General features: G+C 63.3%; 1 protein-coding gene across 1 annotated transcript; it reads right to left on the minus strand.

Annotated features, from left to right (window-relative positions):
- Positions 1–3,510: 3,510 nt before the first annotated feature.
- On the minus strand, positions 3,511–13,939 carry AMHR2 (anti-Mullerian hormone receptor type 2). The gene is made up of 11 exons (XM_074979756.1): positions 13,879–13,939; positions 13,575–13,757; positions 12,719–12,871; positions 9,036–9,122; positions 8,429–8,565; positions 7,424–7,642; positions 6,759–6,873; positions 6,187–6,347; positions 5,369–5,516; positions 4,170–4,306; positions 3,511–3,800 (listed from the first exon to the last, which is right to left on the minus strand). Exons 1-11 carry the CDS (start codon positions 13,937–13,939, stop codon positions 3,672–3,674), a joined length of 1,530 nt encoding a protein of 509 aa, XP_074835857.1. The 3' UTR covers positions 3,511–3,671.
- Between the last annotated feature and the right edge of the window lie 3,258 nt (positions 13,940–17,197).

Consider the following 17,197-nt stretch of genomic DNA (forward strand, 5'->3'; position numbering starts at 1 on the left):
GCCTCACTGCCCCTGCGCCTGAGTTACTTCTTGACACAAATGGGGACAGACAATGCCCCGACCTAGGACAAAAGGGGGATTTTGGAGCCCGCCTTGGTATTCATATTCGTAATGCAGGAGACGTGTGAATATTAATGACAGATAAAAGCCCCACCCCCGAGGCCTCCCATGCAGGCCTGGAAAAGTCGCCGGCTGGTTCTGCCTGGACTGGGATCTAGGAAGTGACTTGGGGTGGTTAAAAATCAGGGTTTGAGAGGAAAGTGCACAGCTCCCTCCCGGCTGGGGTGCAGGGGGCAGAGGAGCCAGCAGCCTGCACTGTGCACTTTCTTCCCGCTCCCTGACAGCGAGGGAAGGGGAGGGTCAAGCCGCATTGGCAGGCCCAAGAGGGTGTCGGTCCCTCTGCCCTCCCTCCTACGTGCACCCTCTGCCCAGAGTCCCTCAGCCCTGATTCTTGCATCCCTCCCTCACCCAGCCCTGAGCCCTGCACCCCCCACATCCTGACCCCCTGCCCTGAGGACCCCCTGTACCCCCACACATCCCAACCACCAGCCATCAGCCCCCTGCACTCCAACCCTCACGGGCGGCTATACAACAGTACCTGCAAGAAACTTAGGTTACTTCCACCCCCGGGGGGGATGCAATGGGGGAGGGCGGGCGTTGGACTGGAAGATGCTCAAATGCTCCTGACGACAGCAGGGTGAGAACTGTGTGGAGCAGAAGAGAGGCCTGGGTGTTTTCCTCCTGCCACCCTGTGCCTGTCCAGCCCCGTCCCTCTCACTGTAGCAGCCCCTGGCATCGAGGGGAGGATGCAGGGAGCCAGACACGGGGAGACCTGCCTTGCAGTGTGCCACGCCAGGACCGGGCTGCGAGCAGAAGGCTGTGAGTACTCACGTGTGCTCCCGGGCTGGCCAGGCCAGCAGGCAAAGGGCTAACAAGGTCCAAGGGGTGCAGAGGATTCTCCCTCCCGGGCGAGTTCGAAGAGTGGGCGGTTCTGAAGCCCTGCCTCGACAGCTGCTGGGGCGCAAGCGGGGGCCGCTCTCTGGCTGTGCTACGCAGCGCCCAGGCCTTACGAGCTGTGCAAGAGCTCCCCAGACAGTGGGTGCACATGCCCCCAGAGGGGCAGGGGAACAGAGGAAGCTATGGGTGGGTGGAGCGGCAGGGCCTGGCCTGGTCCAGCCCCTATGGAGGGTGCAGAGTGGGGCGCTACCCAGCTTCCTAATCATTCCATGCTCGGTCCCTCCCCCATCCTTCTCTGACTCTGGCCCTGCTCTTGACCCCAGCTCTACCCCTAGCTGCAAGCTCATTGTCAGCCCCCTCACCCATGTCTCTCCCCACCCCGTGTCTGCAGCCCTATGCCCGGACCTGGCTCTGGGGCGCAGGGGTCATAGACAAGCGGGGGCGGGGGGGAGGCCACTCTCAAAAGTTTGGGGCTCAGTGATCTCTGTGTATCCTTTGTACCCCTCGCCCTTCGGCACCAGGGGAGCCCATCCACCCCACTGCTCCCAGCCCAGATCAGAGCAGTCCGTGCTGATGTATTGCTCAGGCGTTATTTTTAGCCAGCCGTCTTGTCCACACGCACATTCAACGTCACACGCCAGGCACCTCATCTCCGTCTCCCGGCCCTGTCTGGCGCTGGGAGACGGCCTGGGCCACGTGGCTCCTTTTGGGTCATCTCTGCAGGGCGAGCGCATAGGTGGTGGTGGGGTTTCCGGATTCGCTTTGCACCACGGAATACGTTTCACCAGCCTCGGGGCGTGAGCGTGTCAACGTCGCTAGCCCCAGATGGGGGAGCTGGGGCACAGGGCGGCCATGGACGAGTCTCATGATGAGTCAGGGCCAGATCTGGGAACAGAACCCTGGAGTCCCAGGCACTAGCCCCAAGACACTTGTTTCCCCATTGTCTGACCTCCCCAGTGCCCATCCCCGCCTCACTGGCCCGCAGCCGCCTCTCTCCATTTCCCTCCCTCCCCTGGGCCTCCTGCAGTGCCCTCCTGTCAGGCTGGGGCTGCCCCCTCTGCCCTGCAAGGGAGAAGCGACAGAAGGAGATATGCAGCCATCCTACATCCTTACCAGCAGCCGAGAGCAGTTCAGTGGGCCTGCAGTCCAGTTCCCAGGGCTGACAAGGGACCATCCCTTCAGCTGCGTAACACCAGCGGATATCCCCTGCTGGGAGGCAGCTGGTACAGCGCCCCGCTGGCCAGCAAAGCCTGGCATTGCGTCGGCAGCCGGAGGCAGCGCTGCCCTGGCCAGAGCACAGAAATCTGGGCACTGGGTTTTATTCCTGGGGGAGTCCCTTCCCCTGGCACCTCTGTGCCTCAGTTTCCCCAGCTGCAAAACGAGGGGGAATGGACCTTAGTCGTGAGTGCTGAATATTATCCTTGACTCCAGGCTGCTGCGGAGCACAGTCGTCCCCTCTCCCAGGCTGGTAAGGAGAAAGGGCCAACCCCTCAGTGTCCATGGCCAGAGATTGATGGTAAATGTGGTGCCCCAGCATACCTTAGAGGGATCACACCCCCCCCCAGGTGGCACTATCCCAAGCCAACTGGCCTGGTCCCTGGTGCTCTGGTGGGGGTGACGGGTCTAAGGTCTGTGAGAACTAGAAGAGCCTGAACCTGACCTCCAAGTGCCACTGCATGCCCAACTCCCAGAGGCAAAGACCTGTGCCCCCAATTAAGCGCTGTGAGGGACAGTATGGCCTAGTGGATAGCTCAGGAGACCCAGGTTCTAATCCAGGCTCTGCTGCCTGTCAGTGAGTCACTTTGCTGCTCAGTGCCTCAGTTTCCCCACACCAGCATGGCTGTTATGGGCAGGCAGCATCCAGTCCTGCTTCCTGTGCACACACAACACAGCCCAGAGCCAGGAAGATTGAGAGCTACAGCCGTGGAAGGGCTGGGACAGCATGTGTGGAGCGTGACACCTCAGTGGTGGCCGGTTGGGGGGGCATGCACCTGCATGTATGTGGTCCGTGTGCCCAGCTGCGTGGGTGTAGTGCAGGGACAGGGGTAACTCAAGGGCTGTCAGTGGTGCTGGGTTGACCATGTGAAGGTTGTGGTCTCAGCAGAGGAGGCAGATCAGGAACATGGCCAAAGCATATGGGTATTCCCTTCCCCGCACAGCCCATGGGAGCAACATGTAAGTTAGAGCAGCCCTGAGGCTGCTCCGATATCAGCTGTGTGGGAATGGGCCCAGAAATATGGGGCACACAAAATATTGATCATAAGCCACCGACCACACAGAAATCTGTGGCTGAGCAGCATTGGGGCTGGACCCCTTGACTGGGGGAATAAATCCATGGCTGCAACCACATGGCCACAACCTCCGGCCAGGACACCTGCCTGCCAGAGGGATGGACGTGAGTCGTGTCAGCTCCCCTTGGGGGGGACCTGCTCCAATGCATGCTTGGGCAGCTCTGATCCCATCCAGCAGGGGGCACTGGTAGATTCGAATCCAGCCCAAGTGGGTATGAACATCCAGAAAACGAGGGCAGGTTGAGGCCATGCAGCCGCAGGACGCAAGGCAGCTGGGTTTATATACAGCTCAGGCAGTAGAGCAGCGGTGGCATGAGCTGTCCCTCACCCCAGAGGTCTTCTTCCTCCACCAGGCCCAGGCAGTGTGGCCAGAAGCAGTCAAGGACTGGGGAGAAGGGCGGGGGGTGCAGTGCCTTGGCCAGCTCAGCTCACCCCTGCGGGCCATTCGGCCTCCAGGCGCTGCAGCCGCTGGTGGGTGCACTCGGCCGTCAGCCGAGCCTCGGGGTCAGGGTCCCAGCAGTCCTCCAGCAGCTCCCGCAGGCAGATGGAGACCTAGGGCAGGAGGGGAGACAGGTTTCTCAGGCCGTGGGGGGCTCCGGAACCCAGGGCTGGCTGGGAGGGGTCACCCCAAGAAAGAACCCACTGCAGCAGAGACAAGACCCCTCCCCACACCCATGGGGCTCAGGGCTATGAAGCCTCCAGGGATTATCATAAAAGGGGGGCGGGGGGAGGGTCTCCAAAGGGTCTTGAGAGTGTGTGTGTGTGTGTGTGTGTGAGAGACATGACCTTGATGTATTGGGTGCCGGCCCTTTAAACTGGCAGCCATGCCACCTGCGTCCCCTCTTCCCTCGCCCATTTCTCGCTAAAGTCCCCCCTCTTTTGTCCCCATCATCCCTGCCCCTCCCAACAAGGGCCCTATACCTGGCCTGCCCCACTCCAGGAGTTGGGGATGGCTGGCCTCCTCCTCTCGTCCACAGCCAGTCGCCTCAGCTGTCCATATGTGGGGCTGCTGCCCAGCTCCGTCTCGTAGGCCAGCTGGAAGGGGGATACCCCGCAGCCTGGGGAGGAGAAAATGGGGTTTCATTCTGGGGGTGAAATGGTTATGGCTCCTGCCTGCCCAGTCCCTATGATGCCCTGGGCACCAGTGGCTGGCTCAGGGTGTGAGCATATGCCACTCTCAAGCGAAAGCCAGCAAAGCGGATAAAGGCCCAACTACTGCTGCCGGCCGACAGGGATTCTCCTTAAAGGAAAGGAACGTGATTCTCGCGCACATGGGGCCTCTCTGTGTACCCAGCTGGCCCCCCTGGAGAGGTGCCCCCCATGAAGTGGGCTTTGCAGGTGGTGTGTGGCTGGTGTGACCATGTGAAGTCTCTGCTCCAGCCTCAGTGCAGGGAGCAGATCAAAGCATGGCCAAAGCACACGGCATTATGGGTATTCTCTGCCTCCCAGGGCTCACGGGAACAGGGTGTAAGTTAGAGCCACCCTGAGGCTGCTCCAAACCAGGGGTGGGGGCGGGTTGGGCCCAGAATACGGGGATCACAATCTTGTCCCTGCTCCCCCAGAACAGGGAGAGGGTAAATGATTGCACACCCCTGGATCTGGAGCCTATGAATGTGTAACTCTGGCTCCAGAGCCATTTCCCAGCTGGGCAGCCTGGCCACCAGCCACCAGCGCGTGAAGGCACCGAGAGAGAGAGAGAGAGAGGGAGAGAGAGAGAGAGAGGGAGATTTCTTCAAACCTCCACCAGGTGGCAGCACCTCCAGCACTTGGATTTGCGGGTGGCACCGCCAGACAGGCTGAGGAGAGGGACTTGATTTGATAGGGCGTGAGGTGGGCGGGTACAAGAAGGGGGAGATGGGGTGGGTGGGGGAGTCAGACTTTCTAGGGGCTGGAGGGTGGCAGGCTGAGCTGGGGGGCATGTAGTGTGGCCTGAGGCGCTGTGGGTTGCAGGAAGGGACCAGCTTGTTGGGGGATCTCCCAGTGCTCCAGAGGCCCCTTTGCTTGGGATGGTTAAAGCTGTGCAGGGCAGAGACCTGGGGGATGGGCTCCAGGCCTGGATGGTGCCTGGCACGACCTCGCTGGGGTCTGCGGGGCCACGCCCAGCTCCGACAGCTGCTCACCTGGAGAGAGGACGGAGCATCTCGTCAGGATCTCCCAGAGCACCAGGCCCAGGGAGTAGACGTCGGCCTGCTTCAGCGCACGGCCCCAGTCTTGGAGGTCCAGGCTGTCATCCAGGATCTCCGGGGCCATGTAGCGCTGGGTCCCCGCCTGGGAGCGGGCAGGCAGGTTAGCGCTGGCTCCCCGCCACCACCACTCGCAGCTGTGGGAGAGGGAGCTCGCCCACGCTGGTGCAACCGTTTGCACGGAGCAGGGCGGGGCTTCCACGAGGGAACGGGGTTAATTCATGCCGGACGGGGCAGCCAGCCACCTCCCAAACAGTCTGCTCACCAGGGGCTCCCCTGCTCACCGCCACCCAGTCACTTCCTGACACGCTCAGATGGTGTCACACGTGCCCCATGTGATCACGTACGCGCCTTCCGTTAAAACTTCCACACTCTGCCCTAGATATGTGGAGCCGGGGGTGGCCCAGATATCTCCCACCTGGCTCTGCAGGCAGACCCAGGCCCTCTTGTCTGAGCCAGGGCACAAGTGCTGCTGTTTGTGTGTGTGTGCGCACACCCCCCACCCAGCTACCTTCCTGACAGCAGCTGCTTACACGTGCGTGTGCACACACACACACACACCCCACCCAGCTACCTGCCTGACAGCAGCTTACACACACACACACACAACCCAGCTACCTTCCTGACAGCAGCTTACACACACACACACACACCACCCAGCTACCTTCCTGACAGCAGCTCGCTCATGCACTCTCTCTCTCTCTCTCTCTCTCTCACACACACACACACACACACACACACACACAGAGCGCTACCTTCCTGACAGCAGCCTCCAGGCGGGTGCCGCCCCATCGCTCCAGGCGGGCGGGCAGCGCCGTGGCCAGCCCAAAGTCCCCGATGGCGCAGCTCTGGTCCTCCCGCACCAGCACGTTCTGGCTGCTCAGGTCCCGGTGTGCCACGCTGGGTTTGTGCAGGCCTGGCACCCAGGGGTGGGAGTTAGGGAGGGTCCAGCTGGGGAAGGCACTGTGCCGCTCAATGCCACAGGGGGCAAGAAGGGCCAAATCCTGCCCCCCCCCCACAACTCTGGGACAGGCACGGAGAATGGGACATTGCAGAGACCTCACCAGCTCAGTGCATGGGCCAGGCTGGTGGGGAACATGGCAGAGCCTTGGCTGGGATTGGCTAGTGGAGGGATGGGCTGCTGGGCCAGGTGACCTATCTGCCCCCACAGCCCCAGCTCCTAGGCTGCCCCTGAGGACAGGCGAATTCACCATGCTGAGGCTGTGGGAGGGAAGCAGGGGCCCAGCTGTGCCTGGTCTCTAGCTGGCCGGGCAGGGCTTTGCCCACGGCCCTGCGGCTCCCCCCCAAGGCTCTGGGAGCCCCTCACCATCGTGCCAGAGCTCCTCGTGCAGGAAGGCCAGCCCCCGGGCCAGCGACAGGGCCAGTCTGACGGTGCCATCCCAGGAGCTGACGTGCTGGCTGAGGAAGTGCCTCAGGGAACCCTGGGGGCAGACAGGGCCCAGCTCAGCAGATTCACAGGAGCAAGCAGGAGCTCACTGGGCCTGTCGGATCAGCGGCAGCCCTGACCCTCGCGCACCAGGACACTGGTCAGTCAATGCCAAGTGCGCAGGGGGCTCCCAGCCCTTCCCCGGGACGATTCCCCGGCTGGTCCCATCCCCCAGCAGAAGACTTTTCTGAACACACTAAATGTTCCGTCTCCATGTCTGAGAACAATGCAGAGTCCCAGAGAAAAATCTCCCCCACGTGAGCAGCCACCCCATGCAGTTCTGCACATGCCCAGTAGAAGGCAGCACCAACCCCCCCACCTCTGCCCCCATGGCTAGGGCTGGTGCAACCCACACAGCTGGGTGTGGTTCACTCTCTCCTGTAGTGGCACTTAGACCCCTTACACAGAGAGAAAGACTGAGTCTCCTCTGCAGCCTCAGCTGAGAGCCAGCCAGCTTTTAGCTCGCACTGTAGCGGCTCCTGCACTGAGATCCCCGGTTCGAGTCTGCCCATGGGCTGGTGCACTGCCACGGAGCGACCACTCACCGCTGGGTAGAGCTGCAGCACCAGCAGGTTCCCGCGCACCCCTCCTCGCCCAGCTGCCAAGAGCCGGGCCACGTTGTCGTGGTTCATCAGCGGCAGACTGTGCATGGACCACTCGGCCACAAAGTGCTGGGAGCAGGTGTCGGGGAAGGCCTTGATGGCGACCGGTGTCTGGTGCAGGGTGCCCTGCCACACCACGGAGAAGCGCCCATCCTGGAGCACCTGTGGGGGGCACAGACACACAGGGTGACCCACTGACTTGCCTCCAGGCTGCCCTGGCCCCAGGGGCAAGCCCGGGAAACCTCTCAGCTCCCTGGGATGGAAGCGGGAGTACAGAGCCCCGTTTTAGCCGAGACAGGGCACTGCCGCAGGGAAGTTCACAGCACTGGAGACCCAGCCTGGCACTGCCATGGGGAAGCTCACAGCACTGGAGGCCCAGCCTGGCACTCCCACGGGGAAGCTCGCAGCACTGGAGGCCCAGCCTGGCACTCCCACGGGGAAGCTCACAGCACTGGAGGCCCAGCCTGGCACTCCCACGGGGAAGCTCACAGCACTGGAGGCCCAGCCTGGCACTCCCATGGGGAAGCTCACAGCACTGGAGGCCCAGCCTGGCACTGCCATGGGGAAGCTCGCGGCACTGGAGGCCCAGCCTGGCACTGCCATGGGGAAGCTCGCAGCACTGGAGGCCCAGCCTGGCACTGCCGCAGGGAAGCTCGCAGCACTGGAGGCCCAGCATGGCACTCCCATGGGGAAGCTCGCAGCACTGGAGACCCAGCCTGGCACTGCCATGGGGAAGCTCACAGCACTGGAGGCCCAGCCTGGCACTCCCACGGGGAAGCTCGCAGCTTGGCAGCACAAACACCTGCTTGCATTGGCCAAGACAGGGACATGCACGTCAGGGACACGCTAGCTCACTCATGCCTCCCTGCAAAACCAGCCTGCCACCCACTCAGCTGGAGGCCCAGCCCAGCCCGTGCTGCCAGCCCCACCGCAGCCACCACGCGAGACCTGAAGGAATTGGAGCTCTGGCAGCTCCTGGCTGGGGGGTTCCCTCTTGTGGCTGGAAAGCGGCTCCATGGTGACCTTGGTCGGCTCCCTGCTCTCCTGGTGCAGCAGCTCGGCAAAGACCGTCCCCTTTCTCAGCACTGAGGGGAAAAAGCCGTAGTAACACGGGGGCTCCTCCAGGGGGGTGACCGGGGCACCCCCAGCTACGGTGTGGTGCTCTGGGACTAGCACCCAGAGCTGCAGGGCCCCCAGGCTGCTCAGCAGCAACCACAGCAACTCCGAGTGGCTGGTGTTGAGCCCCCCTCATCACCCCGGGACGTGCGTCTGTGGGTCAGGCCCCAGTGCAGAGCGTGCGTGTAGAGAGATGGGGAGACCCACGCTGCCAGCAGAGGGCAGCAGTGTGCAGGACCGTGGGCAATAAACTGGCTTCGCGCCCCTGGCCAGGGCACCCCCTGCTGGCTGGGGCACCGACTGCCCCACAGCTGCACAAGGGAGCCGCTCCCTGCCTCCAGTGGCTGGGTCTTGTGCTAATGGGGCCCAGGTGCCATGAGAGGCGTCCTGTGAGGTGGATGGGGGCGGCGCGACGGCGGGGCCGGGGCGTGGGGGGTACCTAAGAAGGCCAGGCAGCAGAGGAAGAGCAGCAGCGGGCAGGCCACGGTGATCCAGATGGTGCCTGTGGGAGGCGAGCCAGCCGAGGCTGCGGCAGAGGCAAAGAGGGGGAGGCCCAAGTGAGAACCCAGCCAGACCTGGCCCGTGGGCAGCAAGGGGCCAGGATACCCCGGGTACAGCTCCCCCCCACCCCCACGGCATTGGGATCCAGCCGCCCTCAGGCCTGTGCTACGTGTCCTGAGCAAGCCAACCGTTCCCTGGGAGGCACCACCCCCAGCCCTGTCACCCCAGGGGTGTCCTGTTGGGGTGCCCACTGCCACTCTGACCCTTCCCTCAACCAGCCCCAGGATCCCCTATCTCCCAGGGGCCCAGTGCCCCGCCTTGCCCCCTTCCTGGAGTGCGGAGGAGTGCAGACTGGCTGGGGGCTGCCGGAGCCCCTCGCATCTGGCCCTCTCTCCCCGTCCCGCCCACGGGCTGCTCCTCTGCTGGAGTTTTAATTAAAATCCGGGAGGAACGACAGCTCTCCGCTCCCCCCCCCAGCCGCCAACATTCCTGTGTCCTCCCCCTGCGGCAGCCCATCAAAGCAGTGTGGGGGAAGGAGCTGGGTCCAGGCACTACAAAGCTGCGGGGGCCGGGCTGGGGCTGGGGGGACACCGAATCCAGCCCTGGGCATGCTGCTGAAGCAGCAGGCAGGCAGCCCTGGCCTGTTTCAGTGGGGCATCCTGAGAGGCCGAAGCCAAGCCAGTCCTCTTGCAGGCAGCCTGGTCTAGTGGTCAGAGCAGGGGGGCTGGGTGGCAGGACGCCTGGGTTTTCTCTCCAGCGTGGGGAGAGGATGGGATCTGGGTTGGGAGCAGCTGTGGCTGGGTGCGGAGGCCAAGCCAGCCCCCTTGCAGGGAGAGGGGTCGAGTGGTTAGAGCAGGGGGCGAGGGTGGGAGATGCCGAGGTGCTCGTCCTGTGGCAGAGCCTCTCCATGGCCAGGTCCTTCCTCCGGCTGCATCAGTGAGCGGGTTAGAGATGGGAGGGGTGCAGAGAGCCCAAGGAAGTACCCCTCCTCTGCTGCTCTGTACCCCCACTCTACTGCCCCCGGCCCCCACAGCACTGTGCACCCGGCTGCCCTCTGCTGGGGGTGTGGCTCCATGAGCCCCGTTCCCCTCAGAGGCCCCCCGAGATCTGACACTCTGGAATCTGACTGGCCCTGGCTACAGCATGAAAGGGGCCAGAGCTGACAGCTGCCTCTCTCTCACTCCGGGTGCGCACACTGGGGAGCCAGGCAGGGGTCCAGCATGCGGCCTTTGTGTCCGATCTAGGCCAGGAGCCCAGGGTTTGGCATAACAAGGGCAGCCCATTGGGTGCCACTCTGAGCACAGATATCCTGTGGGTCCAGTCCCCACCCCCCACATGCACAGCCACCCCATCCCACAGCCCTGGACCTGGGGTAGAGTAAGAATCAGGATGCAAACCCCCAGACCTCTGCTCTAACTACTACACACCACTGCCCTCGAGCTGGGCTAGAGGCCAGGAATCCCGGCCCTGGAACCCAGGAGTCCTGGCCCTTCAGCTCCCTGCTTTAACTACTACACACCAAACCCAAGCGTCCTGGCTGCCTTCATTGGACCCCACTCCCCACAAGTGGTCCAGCAGCCCCCCAAGGATCATGGCAACTGTTCCGGGTGCTGCACCGGCCACGGCAGCTCTTGGCAGGACCTCGTCCCTGCGGTCCAGCCCGGTCCCGTGTGAGCACTGGGCTCCCCTGCCTCCCAGCCCCTTATCAGCGTGACTCAGAGCTCTGGTACTGGCACTCCCCTGCCTGGCGCGCCTCCCCAAGGTCTGCGGGGCAGCGTCTGTGTGAGAGCATCCAGATAGCCGGGGTCTCCCCCGGGACTGTGCACCTGCTGGGGCGGGGAGGAGCCTGCCTGGAATGGGTCGAGGGGGGCAGGAGGGTCACTGCAGACGGGGGCCGTTTCCCAGCCTGAGGGGTGGGAGTTTGCAGAGGGGATGCCTGGGGGTGGCAGAGGAGGGGACAGGCCCCAGGGGCCGGGGGAGGGGGAAGAGACACGGCTGGGAGGACAAGGGCAATTATTTGTGCTTTGTCCAGTGTCTGTCTCCGTTTTCCCCTCCTCGTGAACGTGAAGGGCTGGAGCCAGGCAGAGCCTGGGCAGAGCCTGGCAAGCTGCCTTCCCCCAGCTCTGCCGCGCCCTCACTCCCTGCCTGCAGCCCCCTGCCCACCCCTCCACTGTCACCCCCAGCTCTGCCGCGCCCTCACTCCCTGCCTGCCGCCCCCTGCCCACCCCCACTGCCACCCCCACTGCCACCCCCAGCTCTGCCGCACCCTCACTCCCTGCCTGCCGCCCCCTGCCCACCCCCCACTGTCACCCCCACTGTCACCCCCAGCTCTGCCGCGCCCTCACTCCCTGCCCGCTGCCCCCTGCCCACCCCTCCACTGTCACCCCCAGCTCTGCCGCGCCCTCACTCCCTGCCTGCCGCCCCCTGCCCACCCCCACTGCCACCCCCAGCTCTGCCGCACCCTCACTCCCTGCCTGCCGCCCCCTGCCCACCCCCACTGCCACCCCCAGCTCTGCCGCGCCCTCACTCCCTGCCTGCCGCCCCCTGCCCACCCCCACTGCCACCCCCAGCTCTGCCGCACCCTCACTCCCGGCCTGACTCCCCCTGCCCACCCCCACTGCCACCCCCAGCTCTGCCGCGCCCTCACTCCCAGCCCGCTGCCCCCTGCCCACCCCCACTGCCACCCCCAGCTCTGCCGCACCCTCACTCCCGGCCTGCCGCCCCCTGCCCACCCCCACTGCCACCCCCAGCTCTGCCGCACCCTCACTCCCGGCCTGCCGCCCCCTGCCCACCCCCACTGCCACCCCCAGCTCTGCCGCACCCTCACTCCCGGCCTGACTCCCCCTGCCCACCCCCACTGCCACCCCGAGCTCTGCCGCGCCCTCACTCCCGGCCTGACTCCCCCTGCCCACCCCCACTGCCACCCCCAGCTCTGCCGCGCTCTCACTCCCTGCCTGCCGCCCCCTGCCCACCCCCACTGCCACCCCCAGCTCTGCCGCGCTCTCACTCCCGGCCTGCAGCCCCCTGCACACCCCTCCCTGTCTCCGTCAAGCTCCGCCGGTGCCCCTCAATCCCAGCTCCCAGCACAATCCCCTCAGCCATTCCCAGCTCTGCCTGCGCCCCTCAGTCCAGGCCCCCAGCCAACCCTGCCCCACCCCCTCTGCAGATGTCCCTTAATCTGACCCCCCACGTGCCTCCCCCAGCTCTGCAGCTTCCTCTCCACAGGAGACCTCTCGTGGCACCAGCCTGGGGCCCAGCTGATATGAGGGGACTCCGGAGCCCTCAGAGACCCAGGCCTGGGACCTTGGTGGTGGAACTGGCAGATGTTGGTCCTGGGCTCTGAGTTTCCTGCCCCATGGCTCTTGCAGGGGAAGCAGCTTCAGAGCCCAGCTCTAGTGCTGCTGGGCCGGGGTGCCCTGAGGCACGACGAAGGGAGAGCTCTGGGTCCATGCGCCAGGCTCCCCCAGCCCCTGAGGGCTCCTGGGGATCCTGGAGTCCCTGTACTGGCAGACGGAGGCAGAATCTGCTCCAAATGCCCCTTTCCACTGGCCAGCCATGAGGGGCCCCAGCCCCCCCGCCCTCCCCCCCAGCTGGGGGGCGCCTTCCCTGGGGGTCCATCACCTTGTGGCGCGACGGGGGCCCCGAGCCCGCTGACGTTGGCATTGCAGAGGTCGGAATGGCACAGGCAGCGCTGGAAGGTGGCCCCGAAGGTGTGGATGGGGCTGGGTTCGCAGGCCGGGGAGTCGCAGCCGTCTCTGTCGCTGCCCCAGCAACCTGACCGTCCGCAGACGGATGGATGGACGGATGGACAGACAGAGCCATCAGGGAGCTGAGCCCCTCCTCCGCTTTACCTCCCCACCGAGCACAGCTCCCGGGACCCCCAGCCGCAGTGCCTGGTGTCTGATCCCTGACCCTACAGCCACTGAAGGCTGGACAGACCCTTCCCCGGGAGCCTGAGCCAGCCGCAGCAGGAGCAACCACCACCGAGACGCGCCCACCTGCCCGCCCGCCTTTCCCTCCAGGGGAACTTGCCAGGGAAATAAACCCACCTGCTGCTTTTAGACTCATTTCATGGCCAGGTGAGAAGTGATCTGCCCCAAAACCTCCAACCACTAGGTCCTACTCCCCTGAGGGACAGTCAGGCCTAGAACCCAGGAGCCGGTCTCTCAGCCTCACCTCCAACCACTAGGTCCTACTCCCTTGGGGGGAGCCAGGCCTCGAACCCAGAAGCTGGTCTCCCAGCCTTGCTCCTAATCCCCTGAGGCAGTGCCTGAGCTAAACCATCCAGCCCCACCCAGCTCTAACCACTAGCCCCCCCAGACCATGCCCTGACCACCAGATCCCCACCCCCTAGAGCTGAAATCGAACCTAGGCCACCTACCCCTGCTCGGGGTGACCAGACATGCCAACATTAGGGGCTTTGTCTCATACAGACCGCCCCCCCCGGCTGCCAAAAGGGCCCCTCCCATCCCCTCACCTTGCATCACCACCTCCAGCCAGCCCTGGCTTTGGTTCCAAATCCCGAAGCAGCACTGGCTGTAGAGACAGAGGATGGTGCCTTGCTCAGGGCCCCCCAGCAGACGCCCCTGGTGCCGCATGGAGCCCTGCAGGTTGCGGGGGATCTCGTAGAAGACGCAGCTCCGGTTCCTGCTCAGGACGCCTAGAGACACACAGGAGGCTCGGCTGGGTGGGTGCAGGATGCAACCCCGCCCCCCACTTGGTCTGTCTGCCCCAGCCTGCGCTGCCTTGCAGAGCACCGGGGACCCCCACCTGCCTCATACCCAGCAGCCCCAGGCTCAGCCAGAGGCCCAGCCCCCAAAGCAGTCGGAGGACCCGGTGCATGGTCACCCCATCCAGCCAGTGGTCCTTCTCCCAGCACCTGGAGCGTGCATGTGAGCCTGGCCAGCCCTCCCCCAGGGCCCAGCACAGGTGGGAAGGACTTGGCCGGCGCCGCGCGTGGGATGGGGTCCGGACGCCGTCAGTGGCCAGAAGCAGCAAAAGAAGCGCAGGGAAGGAGGGTGGCACTCCCCCGCACCCTGCTCCGACCCTGCCCCCGCCCTGGGACTCAGCCCCCACGGGCCCCACTCCCCACCTTGGCCTCTGGTCTGCAGACAGGCGCTCAGCCCCCAGATCCCGACGGGCTCTGTATCAGCGGCCACTGCCTGCTCAGAGCCAGCTGGGTGCGGGCAGTAATTTCCGTACCCGGGGCCCTGATCTGAGAGCTCAGTTCCAATGTGTGTTCCCAGCCCAGGGGTCACAGGACAAGCACAATCACCCTGGCTCCAGAAACACGCCCCCACCGCACTGGGCGGCAGCCGGATTGGGCTAAATCTCTTTGTGGATCAGGCCCAGGGGCTTGACGTTCTGTGTGGCTGTTTTCAGTGGCTGCCCCCTACCCCAGAGGCAGTTGCATTTCAGCAAGCACTGGGAAAAGCAAATAGGACTGTATCAAAGCTGCTCGAAAGGCCAGTCTCCTGCCCTGTTTTAAGCTCTGTCCCAGCTGGTTTGGGGGAAAGTGGGCATTTTCTTTGCTTATTCTTGCCAGCAGTGCAAACAGGACAAGGACCCTCCTTTGTAAAAAGTCAGGGGGGGGATAGACAAGCAGAGACCCCAGCCTGAAGCAGGGGAGAGGCTGGACTTGGGTGGTGGGCAGGAAATTCCAGTGGGCAGCGGCCAGCAGAGTTCGACTGATCTTCAGGAAGCAGGTGGGGCCAGGCCCCTGGGGAGTGGGGGACCCTTGGGGAAATGTGGTCATCCTACCCCAAAGCCCCCTTATGAATAAAGTGATGGCACTGACCCTCTGAAAGGTATAAAAGTCATCAGCCAGGCCTTGTCACAGGCTATAGAAAGGATGTGGATGTGCTGGAGCAGGTTCAGCAGAGGGCAATGAAAATGATGAGGGGGCTAGAGCACATGACCTATGAGGAGAGGCTGAGGGACTTGGGCTTGTTTAGTTTGCGGAAGAGAAGAGTGAGCGGGGATTTAATATCCACCTTCACCTTCCTGAAGCCGGGCTCTAAAGCCTCGTGAGAGGCTGTTCTCAGTGGTGACAGACGGCAGAACAAGGAGCAATGGTCTGAAGTCACAGAAGGGGAGGGGTAGGTTGGATATTAGGAAAAACTATTTCCCCAGAAGGGTGGTGAAGCACTGGAATGTGTTGCCTAGAGAGGTGGTGGAATCTCCATCCCTGGAGGTTTTTAAGCCCCAGCTTGACAAGGCCCTGGCTGGGATGATTGAGTTGGGTTTGGTCCTGCTTTGAGCAGGGGGCTGAACTCAACGACCTCCTGAGGTCCTGTCCAGCCCTCGGATTCTAAGCCCACCCTGCAGCTGGTAGCACGCCTCCCATCCAGACAGACCACTGTGAGCCAGCGCACCAAAAGGAGCAGCGCGCACACGCCAGGTAGTCTGAGCCACCCCAGCCAGAGTGGAGCGAACGCCTGGCTGCCTACAGGGGCTGGGTGGCTCCCTCCCGGCTGCAGGGTAGATGTCCCGTGGGCAGGGGTTGGGATCCGGCCCGAGGCTCTGAAGCAGGAGGACAGGGTGGAAGAGCTGACCTTCGGCTGAGTTTTGCCAGAGTTTTCTGTCTGGAGGCTGAAATTGTGCTGGGTGCACCAGCAAATCCTTCCTGCCCTAGAGTCAGGCCAGCTGCCTGCAGCCCCCGCCTCTGAAATCATGACACAGCTTTTCAGCCCTCCGCCCTGCTCCATCCCCGGGGGAAAATCAGCAGCACACCCGTGAGAATGGCTGCTCCTTGGGGCAGGGGGGGAATGGGAACCTCTGCCTCCTTCCTGCAGGCCTCCTGATTGGCTGATCTTCCTAAGAGGTGGGAAAATGGGGAAGGGCAGCCAATTAGAAAGGGGAAGTGAGAGGCTGTCAACCTGCTCCCGTAACCACCTGGAAGAAGGGTTGCATCCCAAGACCTTGGGCCCCAAGCCCAGAATTCCCATCTGCTCCAGGGACTGCAGGGTATGCCCTGAGCCCATACAACCCCTAGCAATGAAGCTGTACTCCACTGACCACAGCCACCTAGTGGGGACAGGCAAGATAGCCTTGGTTGAATGGGATGCTCGAAGTCCAAGTCAATAACATTGGACTGGACTTGGTTTTGCACTGTAGATGGGCTCTCGGGTGCTGTTCCCAACTCTGCACCTATTTTGCCTGGTAAGGTCAAGACAAGCGCCTCTGTTTCCATTCCCACAGGGACAGCAGTGCCTCAGCTCTCAGCCAGAGGGGTAATCAACTGGGAGTCCCAGGCCTAGCTGAGGCAAACACACTCCCAGTAGCTCTGAGTAGCATCTAAGGAAGGGTGTGGGATGGGGACTGGGATTCCCATCCACGCACACTGTTTACATTGCACGTGACATTACATGGGTGAGACACACCCAGTTTGTGCGTCATGTTGGGTCCAACCCGTGGGTCATCTCGCCAGTGTTGGTTTTCCAACAGTGGCCTGGACCATGGCTTCGGGGGAGACCGCAGACCAGGGCAATGTGTGCGATTCAATACCTCAGAGAGGTTGTACGGAAGCAGGGGCAACTGGTGCAGTTGCTCCAAGGTGGGGGTGGGGGGCACTGGCCACATGCCTCCTTCCTCCCCCCTCCTCCTCTTCCTCCAGAAGCGGCGTGGAACTGAAGGGGAGTGTGCTGGGGGGTTGGTATAGATGAACATTTTAGCCCACAACCAAAGAGACATTACCCAGGGTCAAAAGACTAACATGTTAGAGAGAGACTGACCCAGTGGGTACAGCCCTGCAGCCGGCCTCACGAAACCTGGATCCTGAGCAGGGTTCCCTCTATTTTGAACAGCCATGGGCGGGATAAATGTTCTGTGCACCAAGGCACTTGCAGATGCGCACCACCACCACCACCACCACCACCACACTGCTGACTGTGAGTGCTCTGCCAATTAGCTGGGCGGCCCCTGAATCTCTCCTGATCAGCCACCCGAGCACTCAGCTTACAGGGTACCCTGGTTCTGAGGTTTGCCACTAGCCTGACGGACACCAGACCATCCTTATAGCTGCCTGTTTAAGTGCTTTGCTGTTCGCTGCTAAGAGCTGGATCTTATGACGATGGGGAGGAAAGCAGGCTTGGGGAGACA

The sequence above is a fragment of the Carettochelys insculpta genome, chromosome 29 (genome assembly GCF_033958435.1).
Source record: "Carettochelys insculpta isolate YL-2023 chromosome 29, ASM3395843v1, whole genome shotgun sequence".
Lineage (NCBI taxonomy): Eukaryota > Metazoa > Chordata > Testudines > Carettochelyidae > Carettochelys > Carettochelys insculpta.